Genomic DNA, 12800 nt, shown 5'->3' on the forward strand with positions numbered 1-12800 from the left:
GCCTGCGACAGCTTATTCGTTGATTTGGCCGAACTGGTTCGTATTTATTTACACATCCAGCCGCGATGGAGCAACGTTAATTTGAAGTCGTGTCCCTGGTGACCTGGCGACTGCGTGAGTGAGTGTGTGTGTGTGTGTGTGTGTGTGTGTGTGTGCACCTCTGTGTCCGTCCACGGCTGATCTCTCATTCTGCTGCAGCAAACTGCATCATGTTTCGGGTGGTAAGTTATGACTGCATGCCCAAGGACCTCTTGTGGTTGAGGTGACTCACATGCTCTCAAAACACCTTTTACTGCTTGTGTTCGGCCGCCATTGACTGCCGGCTCACTCGCCACTCACGACTCTCAACCGGGCCCCCGGCTGGCGGGGGCCACGAGTGATGACACAGCTGAGCGCATCGCTGACGTCCCATTTTATACAGATATAAAACAGAGCATCAAAGAAAGAAAACAAACAAAACAAGACATCAAATATGTATTTATAAATATGTATCAAATAATCACATTTAACTGATGTAAAAAAGGAAAGAAGACAAAACAAAAATAAACTGTTTTTACATGAGCAAAAAAAACAAGAAGCTCAGATTATACTTAAGAGGAAGTTGAACCCACACCCCTGCCTTTATTTGACACACACACACACACACACACACACACACACACACACTCGTGCACTGTATACAAGCAGCGGCCGTAGCTCCAGTGTTTGAGATGATGAAAACAGAAGTGACAGTGTGAAGTGATGGGATGGAAGATCCAAAAGGACGGAGGAAAGAAGGGACAGAGGAAAGGAAGGAGGGGACAAATACTCGGGAAGGATGGAGTGGCTTCCAGGACTGTCTTCAAACACACACACACACACACACACACACACACACACACACACACACACACACACACACACACTTGTATGTACACAACCAAAGCCATACTTGCCCCCTGTGGTGATTTTGGCCTCTTCCTGCTAGTTTCTCATTGCTGTTGGCCGTCTCTTCGACATCTTTAACACTTTCTTTTTTTGTCCTCTTTTCAAAAGAAGACAGGGTGGATGGTGGGGGGGGGGGGGGTGTCACAAGAGAAAGAATGAGGGATGAAGGAGAAAGAGAGGTCTAAAGGAAGGAGGTGTGGAGGGGTGTGACGGCGGAAAAGGGGAATGAAGGGAAGGAGGGGAAAGGAGAGAATGAATGTGTAAGAGGAAGGGAGACTTTGCCCTCCAGCGGGAACACTCCCACGGTTGTGTGTGTGTGTGTGTGTGTGTGTGTGTGTGTGTGTGTGTGTGTGTGTGTGTGTGTGTGTGTGTGCGCACGTGTGTTTGTGTGCGAGCTGCGCCTCGGCCAAACCGACACACCCACAGGCTGCAGACCTCTGTATCCTGTTCGGGTTGTCCGTTTGTCCAAACATCATGCACAGGCACCCCTCCTCCTCCCCGTCCTCGCTCCCCTGTTCTAACTGGTCTGACGGGGGTAGTGGAGGGAGTGGAGGGAGTGGGAACGGTAAACAGAACAAAGCCACCTTTCTAAAATAAACAGAGCGGGCAAAGAGGAACTTCAGCTTGAGGGGAAACGAGAGAGAGCGACAGCATGGGCTTACTGTAAAAGCACTTTTTTAAGGTTAAACTCTTCGCGAAAGTTACAGTTTCTGCTTCTTCCTGTCAGTCAGTCTGCCAGCGTACATGTGTACCACTCTTACTCTCACACACACACACACACACACACACACACACACACACACACACACACACACACACACACACACACACACACACACACACACACACACACACACACACACACACACACACACACACACTCTCTGGGTGAATGTTGGGTACAGTGTGACACATAAGCCACAGTGAGCGGTGCTGCAGGCTCACGGCTGCAGGGCCCATTACTGGCTATCAGATCACCGGAGGAGAGAGGAGAGAGGAGAGAGGAGAGGAGAGGAGAGAGGAGAGAGGAGAGGAGAGAGGAGAGAGGAGAGAGGAGAGAGGAGAGGAGAGGAGAGAGGAGAGAGGAGAGGAGAGAGGAGAGAGGAGAGAGGAGAGGAGAGAGGAGAGAGGAGAGGAGAGAGGAGAGAGGAGAGGAGAGAGGAGAGGAGAGAGAGGAGAAGAGAGAGGAGAGAGGAGAGGAGAGAGGAGAGGAGAGGAGAGAGGAGAGAGGAGAGGAGAGAGGAGAGAGGCAACCCAGCTCGCATCACGTCACATGTCATATCTCCAAAACAGGAGCCGTGTCACAGATCTCTCATCGAAGAGGAAGAGGAGGAAGAGGAGGAAGAGGAGGAAGAGGAGGAAGAGGAGGGGGAGGCCTCTGCTTTTTACACATTTTTTACAGATGAAAAAAACAACTTGATTCTGGCTTCACCTTTCAGACCCTGGGGTAAACACACGGATGCCCTGCGTCCTGATTATACACTCACGTGTTACACGAACCGTGTCTTTTTTTTACCTGGACTTGTAATCGATTTAAAGTTAAACTGGTACCACACAGTATTCACACTTTGGTATGAAACCTCAGGTATCACCTCATTTTAAAAGCCTTAAAATAAATAAGTGAGTTATAGAGGATGTTGCAGTGTGTTCTCACGTCTGAATCTATAAGTGTGTGTTAACCACAACCATTAATATCGACATTTGGGGTATGTGATGTGTGGGGTTTTAGCTGAAGGGGGGTAATGCTGTGAATGTTTAACCACAGAAACCCACCTCTCCTCCCCTTGTGCTGTGCCAACAGGACATCCTGTCAGGATGCATTCTGGGTAGCTTGATTCTTAGACCTGTGCGATCAACGCCAAGACATGTGTGCGTGTGCAGAGTTAAATGTACTTCATAGCACACTCGCAGGTGAATGCAGGTGTTTACATACTTGCGTTGATGTCAGTGGGGGAGTGAGTGTGTGTGGGCTGACGAAAGCACACACATGGGCCCAACCCAGGTGCACTCTGGGTGGGATGGCTAATCTTTAAACCCCAGACACACACACACACACACACACACATACACACACTGCAACTCCTCTTCTCCACCCTGCAATCCTTCTGCGGGCCTGTTCCAGGGGCAGGAGGTGGAGAGGTGGGGGGGCACTGACGTTTTGGAAAACAGCCACGGTCCGGAGTGGGGAGGGGGCAGCTTCCTGTCCAAAACGGCTCTTTTAAAGCCAGCGAATTATAAATAGAGCAGGTGTCAGTGTTGAGAACACAGCGAGAGAGAGAGAGAGAGAGAGACAAGCGCTGCGAGAGGAAAAGACAGACAGCGAGAGTGTGAAAAAATAGTGTGAATGTGTGTGTGGTGTGATGATGGCGTGGTGGAGGAGGAGAAGGGGCTTTTTAGCTGGTGGACTGCCCACAATGTCCAGCAGGATGTGAGGTCATTTGACAAAGATGGCTGGTGGGTGGTGAGAAATGATTGGTTACCACGGTGATAATGGAACTTTTATATATATATATATATATAGATATATATAAATATATATATATATATATATATATATATATATATATATTTATATATCTATATAGTGAGGATCGAAGAGAAAGGCTGACACGGAAAAGGGGTGAAGAACAGTATTTTAGTCCTCCGTCACAACTCCCACTAGAACAAATGCATTCAACCCCTCTAACATATGAGGGGGGGGGGGGTATGAGCGTGTGTGTGTGTGTGTGTGTGTGTGTGTGTGTGTGTGTGTGTGTGTGTGTGTGTGTGTGTGTGTGTGTGTGTGGTAGCTAGGCACAAAAAGGGGAAGGAGAGGATGGAGGGAGAAGGGGAAACTGAGGGAGGTGGAGTGAGCTGGTCACAAAAGTCAATAGGGTGGGAGGAAAGGGCTGAAATCATCTGTGCAGTCAGAGGACAAAGAGGCAGAGCAAATAGGGCGTGTGGGGGAGAGAGAGAGAGAGAGAGAGAGAGAGAGAGAGAGAGAGAGAGAGAGAGAGAGAGAGCAACTGGAGTACAAAGACAGAACTGATAATAGACTGACTCTGGAAAAAGTGAGAAGATGAACCAGGAGCCACAAAAAGAAGGAGCGAGATAAAGACATGGATAGAGGGAGAAAATACATTGGGTGGGAGAGGCCTCTACACGATGCAGTTATCTAACCCACCGCGCGTCAAGCACCAAGCCAAGAAGAATAAGGGTTAAGAATTAAGTCCACACAGTCTAAAATATTAAATCTATTTTGGTTTTTTAATGAAGGAGGAGTGAATTAGGGAGGAACTATGCGAGGAGATTATTAAACCTGAGAGCGAGGAGGAAAAAGTGGAGAGGTGTGCAAGGGGGTGAGGGGGGGGGGGGGTGGAATCTGTTCATGGTGTTTTAAATATTAAACCTATTTCAAGTTTAATGAAGTGCAAATACTATGGGGAGAGTCTTAACTGGAATACAGAGAGGAAGGGGGCGAAAGGGGGATCCGATTCATTATTTCAAGTGTTCACCTTCAGACTGCAGAGACTTGGGGAGACGAGCGCAGGCAAGGAGAGGACGAGAATGAAAGAAATATATAAGAGAGAGAAAGTTTTAAGTGGAAGTGCAACCTAGAGGGCAGTTTTTAGCGCTGGGGGGGGGGGGGGGGGGGGTCAGGTGAGTCCGGGAGGATCCAGAAGCTCCAACACGCCAAAACATGCGACGCATGGAAAACACAGGAGAGAAGGTTCTACGGAAAAACGATTTCTCTGTGAGCGCGTGTGTGTGTGTGTGTGTGTCAGTTGTGCGTCAGTGTGTGTGTTGGTGGTTGAGGAGGGGAACTCTGAGGCCACAGAGAGGAGAGTCAGATAAAAATGTTGGATTTCAAAAAAGATTCTCGATGTAATCAATGTGCAAACAGCTAGAGGGAAATGGAAAGAACAGCCCACGTGTGATTGAACTGTTCACGTCTACATAATCAGATGCTCTAAGCTGTGTGTGTGTGTGTGTGTGTGTGTACATCACACCGGCCATGTACCGGATTGCCAAAATCCCCCAAGCTGCCACTAAAAGGTCACCGTGTGTGTGTGTGTGTGTGTGTGTGTGTGTGTGTGTGTGTGTGTGTGTGAGAGCGTCTTTCCTTTTTAATACCGGCGAAAAACCCTGAAAAAAAGTATTTCCAGTGCTGTTATTCTGTGGGATGAAGATCAAGTTGGTGTTTGCCCCGAATATGAAGGAAGTAGGAAATGAATCAATCGTTGACTGATGTTTTCACCTCGGCTGGTCTTCTGAGTCTGAGAGTGAAGGTGCCAGAAAAGAAGAAGAGGCGAAACCTGCTTTAAACCTGCTTTAACAGAACAGAATAATAGCATCGAATGTTGAGGAAGTACTGAAGGTGTTAAACAGCAGAAAGTAAGGTCTTTGTGGACAAAGTGACACATTTACGGACTGAAAGATGCCCTCCTTAGAAAAGGCCTGGACTGAATAGGAAATGAATGAGTGTAAAGACTGAAATATCAGTAGATGAACATGTTTGCAGACATACGGTAATATTCATACAAAATCTTTAAGTGCGGTAACTGTAGTTTAATAAAGGCTACAACCAGGCGACAACCTCCGGGTCTGAAAAACGTGTCTTTAACCTGCGTTCTCTCTAGTGTCCACCAGGGGGCGACTCCTCTGGTTGTATAGAAGTCTATGAGAAAATGACTCTACTTCTCTCTTGATTTATTACCTCAGTAAACATTGTAAACATGAGTTTATGTCTCAATCTCTAGATTCAAGTCTTCTTCAATACAGCATGATGTTCATTTCGTACATTATGGTCCATTTAGAGACCACAATGGTGTCCGGTCTTGGCGTTGTCCGTGTTTTCGTCTAACAACTTAAATCCTTTCACACTGTGTTTTCACTCCATAGAAGTTAATTGGAACATTTTTGGTCGCCTAAAAAAATGTCTTCTTCAGCGTTTCTGTACACTTAGCTCCGCCCTCTAGTGTCACTTCTGGTTGCTAAAAGCCAAAATGGCGTGAAAATAAAGAATATTGAATTTACAATAAAAAAACTAGAACAGCCACACATCCTCACATGTCAGGAGCTGCAACCAGCAAAACACTTTTGCTCGATAAATGATCAATGGATAGACTAATTTCCTGTCGGTCAGCTAATTGATTAGTCCACTCGTGGTTTCAGCACTGTGTGCATTACAAGAAGAGAGGCTGATGTGAGGCATCAAAGCAAAAATATATTTTTTGAATAAAAGCTTCAGGCTTGATTATTCAAAACACTCCCGTCTTTGATTTGCGGATGCTTTTTAATCCAAGTCTGGAAGACGCAGCGGGCGGCCAAACTAAAAATAATTTCAGGTAATTATTTAAAGGTTTACGACATGAGCAGGCAGGGGAAGTGGAGATAAAGAAAAAAATGTCACGTCTTATATATTATTGTGCAGAAAAATATACACACACTGTCACAGATTTGCAGGGCTTTTCTCTTTTCTAATTCACATGTACGATTCCAAATATTTGGGCCAGCAGACAAGATGAGCACCAGAGAGAGAGAGATCAAGAGAGAGAGAGAGAGAGAGAGAGAGAGACAGAGAAAGAGAGAGAGAAAGAGAGAGAGAGATAGATAGAGAGAGATAGAGAGAGATAGAGAGAGAGAGAGAGAGAGAGAGAGAGAGAAAGAGAGAGAGAGACAGAGAGAGACAGAGAGAGAGAGATCAAGAGAGAGAGACAGAGAGAGAGAGAGATAGCGCGAGAGAGAGAGAGAGAAAGAGAGAGAGAGATCAAGAAAGAGAGAGAGATCAAGAGAGAGAGAAAGAGAGAGAGACAGACAGAGAGAGACAGAGAGAGAGAGACAGAGAGAGAGAGAGAGCGAGAGAGGGGAAGTGCTTAGTAGCCTCAGTAATGACATCAAATGAACACAGCAGACGTTTGCAAGTGAAGGGGATCTAAAGAAAACAAATCCTAATTCCTGCAGCTGTTTGTGTCAACACGGGCACACGACATGTTCACACAAACGCTTTGGAACGGCTGCACGCCGACACACCGAGCCTCGAACACACGGCCATCTATATTACCCTGATATTACGGTGCAGAGCCCTCGTGTTGTGTGTTGTGTGCGGTGTGAGCGCTTTCTGATCGTGAAGCATGGACACCGATCACAGACCAATGAGAGGGAGAGAGTCTGGGCACTTCTCATCAATAAAGAATGAAGCAATTAAGCTAATCTCAGACTGAAGGTGCCCTTTCTCCTTTCTCCACCTACCATATCCCTTCATGGAAACCAAGAACTGGACTTCCACACAACTTTGTTCTTTTGTGTTTGTGAGGGATAAAAAAAGAAGTTCTGTAATAACATTGAGCCTCATTTTAAAATTAGGACTGATCCTTAAATGTTGACCTACTGCAAAATAAAAAGGAAATGGATCTAGAATAGAACTTTCTCACAACCAGGCAGCAACCTCCAGGTCTGAAAATTGAAGCCAAAGCTTCATGTGTTAAAGCTGCATTCTCTCTAGTGTCCACCAGGGGGCGACTCCTCTGATTGTATAGAAGTCTATGAGAAGATGACTCTACTTCTCTCTTGATTTATTACCTCAGTAAACATTGTAAACATGAGTTTATGTCTCAAGTTAATTATAATATCTTTGGTCGCCTATCTTGGTCTTGTCATGTCGTGTCGCTTCTGGCTTGAAAAATAAAACCAAGATGGCGGCGGCCAAAAAACCAAGAAAGCAAACTCAAGGCTTGATGTAACCCACACTTTGCTTTTCTTTTTCATTTCTTTTTGTTTGCTTGGATGCACTTGTCCCACACACACACCTGCAGAAGTAATGAATGAATGTGTGGTTTACGTCGTTAAAATGATGCAGAGTAGTATTTGGAGGAACAATCCATCAATCACAGTGATAATGTCGTGTTCTGTACACGTCTTTGTTCGTTGTCAAGTTGATATTATTTTACATGTTAACCAGTGTGTCAGACGTCTTCAGGCGAACTGTGTCATCCAGACAACCTGACGGCTCTTTGCTGTCTACCTCTCCCCCCTTGCAATGCTGTCATTGTTGTAGAAACTTTAAATCGAACTGTACGCCACTTTCTAAATCCTTGGCTCTCCCATATGCCCGTAGTCTGATACGGATCTCCTGTAGGTGACAAAATCCGGATTTAAGGAGACTTAAGACTTAAGTAGACAAACTCTCATAAGCCCGCAGGAATCCTGTGTGTTTTTTTCACCCTGACAGGGTCAAAAGAAAAACAACAACCTGAAGGCATCACAGCGATAGAAGAAGCACTCCCACAAACCCAAACACACCAACGCCGATCCAACAGTGGCCTCACTGAACCTGTTCAGCAATTCCCCAGACCTTTAGCCAAACACACAGAAACCGCCTCCTGCAAACTGACTCGACACACACCATTGAAAACTACCCTGACTGTCATCCACTACCACTCCAAAGCCCACTGAGCATGATATTTCACCGCTAAATGGCAAGATCTGCCCCTTTGAAGGACACCCCGAATGGTTGATAAACCTCACGATACAAAAGACTCCTCCGTTGTGAGCCCGGTCCCGAAACCCAGGTTTTGTTGGCTAACACCGGGTGAGTCCACACCAGTGGACCACACGAGACTTCCTCTGACCTTTAGGTGAGAAAACACCTCTCTCTCTCCGTAATGGCTGCTTCACCACAGCCGGACGAAAACTTTACCTTCTACCACAGAACCAGCAAACCGGCCAACGGGCTAAATAGTGCCATTTACTTTGTGTGCGTGTGTGTGTGTGTGTGTGTGTGTGTGTGTGTGTGTGCGTGTGTTTTGCTCTGAAGCTCAAGACAAGACGTACCTGGTGACCGTAATAATGTCTGAGTGCAGATCACAAAATCTGGGACGAAGAACACTTAGACAAATCCTCGTAAGCCTGTACGGATGCCCCCCCCCCCACTATCTCTCTCTCCCTTTTCCCTCGTCTTGCCCTTTCCAGAAGGTCCTTCCCTAAACCCCAGAGAGAGAGCGAGAGAGAGAAAGGGGGGAGGAGGGGGAGGAGCCAGCGATGGCGAGGACGCGGTGGTAATCCGTGCAGTGACCCAGGTCAATTCAATTATCCTGTTTTCTTTCGCTGCGCGACGCGTGTGCCCATTTCACAGCCAACTCCCTTAATGCGCCCAGGATTAGCTTCTCTTACTTTTAATGATCTACCTATCGACGCCTTGGGCCCCCCGGTGCACACACACACACACACACACACACACACACAGCTAAGTGTTTTTCATGTATTAGTTTTTAGTGTAATGGAGTTCACAAAACAATTCTGCAAGGCTGAGGATCAAGAGACACTTTTCTCAAAAATAAAGGCGTGTGTTTGTGCTAACGTGTGCTTGTTTATGTGGGAGTGTGTGCTACATAAACTGCAGTAAGAACGGGATCGTATTAACCATCTGCATTTACCCGGGCTTCCCCTCAAACCTCTCAAGATTTGAGATAATCACCTCAGGCCCAACACGTCAGCGTGGAAGCTCGCTAATCTCAAACCCGGAGGATGAAAAGAGGTCGTTTTTTCCCAGGGACGCTTGTGTGGATGGCTGAGATGCGTTGAGACAATCCACGCAGGAATCAAAGCATTCAGTGCATGTGTGCTGTAAAGGTTCGCGCGCACGCTGTTTGAACTGGAGTTCAACTGAAGTCAACACGGCAGTTTGATCACGACTGCTGACTGAAGAGTAGACCGTGTCTTTTGAAAGAGAAGCCCAGAGGAGATCCTGGTTGAGTAGTGAGACAACACTCTCACTTAATTATCTATTCTAACCTTATTATCTCACCAGTCATTCACTAATTACAAGACTGCATAACTAGGGGTCCGAAACTGCAGCAACTCTGGGAAACTCTTAAGCCTCCAAGTCATCAAATCAGAAGTACAAAGTCTTCTCTGAGAAAGAAGTGCTTTCTTTTGGCCTGCGTCCATCCCTCCTATTTTAAAAGCCAGTCAAAGATGATTCCACCTGTTTTTGTGACACTACACTAATAATCTAACTAACAAATCCACTTTAAAAACAGTAGTTGGACATGAGAAAGCTCTGCTCTCTTTCACCGTCTGTTTCGTCCGTCTCACATAAAACATGCAGCAGCACTTTCCAAAGACAGGAGACGCTTAGCAGCGGCTTTTTGTCGGCCTTACCTGGGATTTCCTGCCCGTTGTAGTTCCATCCAGCCACAGCCAGCATGGAGGGCAGAGGAGATCCAGGCCTACTGTCCCGGTCTCGCTCCCTGTCCCGCTCCCTGTCCCAGTTCCTCTCAGACTGCTGGGTAATATGCCTGACGGTGTCCTTGTTCTTCCTGTTCTTCCTCCGCCCTGACCCCGACAGCGGTTGCCAGGGCCCTTCTCCGCCTCCTCCAGCAGCACCTCCAGCACCTTGCTCCCCCTGGCTCTGGGCCGCCCCTCTGGGAGTGTCCCGCGGATGTGAGGAGGAGGCGGGGGACACCTGCTCCTCTTTGACGGTGACAGGCCTGTAGTCGTGTGGCCAGGCGGGCTGGGAGTCGTGGCAGGCGTCCTCTTGGCTCTCGTGGCTCTTGGGGGGTTCTTGGTCCTCCTTGCCGTACGTGCTGCCTCCCTCGTGGCAGCTGGCGATGGCCGAGTCCCCAGAAGAGTTGGCCGGGCTGGTGCGGCGCGCCAGCCAAGGCGAGGTGCTGCGACCAGACATGATGGAGGCCAGGGCTTCAGAAGCCATGCCCACGATCCCACCTCCTCCTCCTCCTCCTCCTCCTCCTCCAGCTCCTCCCCCTAAACCCGCTCCGCCCCCTGCTCCTGCCATACCCCCTCCTCCTCCACCACCTCCGCTTACGCCCGCGGCACCGACCGCTCCCATCTCAAAGTCGGCCAGCTCCTCGGCCATCTCGGAGCGGATGCTGATGTCCAGCGCCGCCTTGATGAAGCTGTGGCAGGCCTGGACAATGTCCGTCATCTGCAGGTAGCTGGCGGCCGACATGACCTCGATCACATTCTTGCTGGTGAGGGCGAGGTGCGCCGAGTACATGAAGTCCAGTATGGCTTTGAAGCCCGTCGCTGTGACGATGTCCAGGTGAGTGACGGTGGTCTGGTGGTAAGGCTCTGCCCCTTTTTTAACCTGGAGGGTGAGAGAGATTATTCACAGCAGCTCTTATTGTCTCGTGCAGCAAAACTACTTGATGTGAGAGAAGAACAACACGCTCCCTCGACTCATGCACCCCCCCCCAAGGCTAGCAGTGCCTTACCTGGCAGTAAAGAGTCTTGAAGTAGCGCGAGGAGCCCAGGAGGACATTCTTATGGGCCTTGAAGATCTTTCCGTCCACGATGACACAGGCGTCGCAGAGGATGCCGTGCTGCCTCTGCTCGTTGAGCTCTCGGAGGAGCTGGCGGTAGTGAGAGGAGATCTCCATGTCCTCCTTCCTGTTGTTCATCTGTGTAGCTGAACAAAAGCCTCTCCTCCAAACGTCTGCTGGGAGACAAAAGCAGACAACCAATTAATATCAAAAGGTATTGTACCGTTAAACGTACGGGAATTTGATACAGTAAAGGCAACGATACAGTAAAGAAATCTGAAAAACATTTTTGTCTTTGCAACACATCCGGCATATTTCTCTTCTAAGTCCACACACTGTATGCAGTTGATGGATGTAGCTTAAAACGTCGGATTCATTTTCACGTAAAGGGGACCAGGGGGGGGGGGGGGGGGGGGGGGGATGAGCAAATTTAGCCGCACCACTCCTTTAAAGACGAGCCAGTATCTCAACAATGACTGTGACATAAAAACAATGACATCAATAGAAACCACATCTCAACTGCTGTAGTTTGATGTCTAAAAACAGCCCAGAAACAAATAGTCAAAAATCTCTGTGTTCAAACCGTGTCTGACAGGTTCATTTGTGTGTGTGTGTGTGTGTGTGTGTGTGTGTGTGTGTGTGTGTGTGTGTGTACGAGAGAGAGAGAGAGAGTGTGTAAGCTCATTAAAAATGTCAGTTAAAAAGCGTGACACTTTCAGAAAACAGTTGAGAGCGAGAAAAACACCTCATTTAGCACAAACCACTTTACCATTAAAAATGTATCAATAAACAGCCTCAGTTCCTTGTTATTCTTTTTCTTCATCTCTCCTACGACTGTGAACATTCAACCAACTGTCCAGTTAAGACGAAAAAGTCACTTTTGAACCTTCACCTCTGCGTTTTTGATCTTGCACGGTTCAGTCTGGGTTGTGAACATGTTTTTTTCTTCTGAAAACTACAGAGAAAAGATCCTTAATGGCAATTTGTGAAGCTGCTCAACTGTCAGCGAATGAAGATCCAACTCATCAGTATACATCAGGCGACAAACTACTGTTCTGAAAAGTGAAGCCAATGCTGAAGTGACTTCAACCCGCATTCTCTCTGCTGACCATCAGGGGGCGACTCCTCCGGTTGCAAAAAGAAGTCTAGTTGTATAGAAGTCAATTAGAAAATGACCCTAATTCTCACTTGACTTGTGATTGACAGGCTGCTACCACGGCGTTGAACGCTCTGGGAGTTGTCTGTGTTTTTCGTCTTCCAACTTAAATCCTTTCACAGTTTTGGTCCCCTAAAAATGTTTGCGTTAAGTTGTACTAAGCTCCACCCTCTCATGGGACTTCTGGTTGCAATAAACTAAGAAGGAGACTTCCAAAAACCAAGATGGCAACGGCCAAAAACAGAGATGGCGATAGTCAAATACCAAGATGGCTCGATGGCGAAAAACCAAGATGGAGACGGCAAAAAACCAAGACGGTGAAGGCCAAAAACCAAGATGGCGACGACCAGAAACCAAGATGGCGATGGCCAGAAACCAAGATGGCGATGGCCAGAAAAACCAAGGCGGTGAAGGCCAATAATCAAGATGGCGACGGTTAATGTCACGGTTTTGGG

The 12800-nt window shown here is 47.5% G+C and overlaps 1 protein-coding gene across 1 annotated transcript in view; it reads right to left on the bottom strand.

The window, feature by feature from the left end:
* zbtb46 (zinc finger and BTB domain containing 46) overlaps window positions 1-11327 on the bottom strand; it is a gene marked incomplete at both ends in the record, with an annotated part of 37856 nt that extends 26529 nt beyond the window's left edge. Inside the window, 2 exons of the mRNA XM_079274020.1 lie at window positions 10069-11014; window positions 11142-11327. Of these exons, the coding sequence (XP_079130146.1) occupies window positions 10069-11014; window positions 11142-11327 (1132 nt within the window). The remainder of the gene's footprint in view (window positions 1-10068; window positions 11015-11141) is intronic.
* Between the last annotated feature and the right edge of the window lie 1473 nt (window positions 11328-12800).

This window comes from Melanostigma gelatinosum (assembly GCF_949748355.1).
Source record: "Melanostigma gelatinosum genome assembly, chromosome: 8".
Lineage (NCBI taxonomy): Eukaryota > Metazoa > Chordata > Actinopteri > Perciformes > Zoarcidae > Melanostigma > Melanostigma gelatinosum.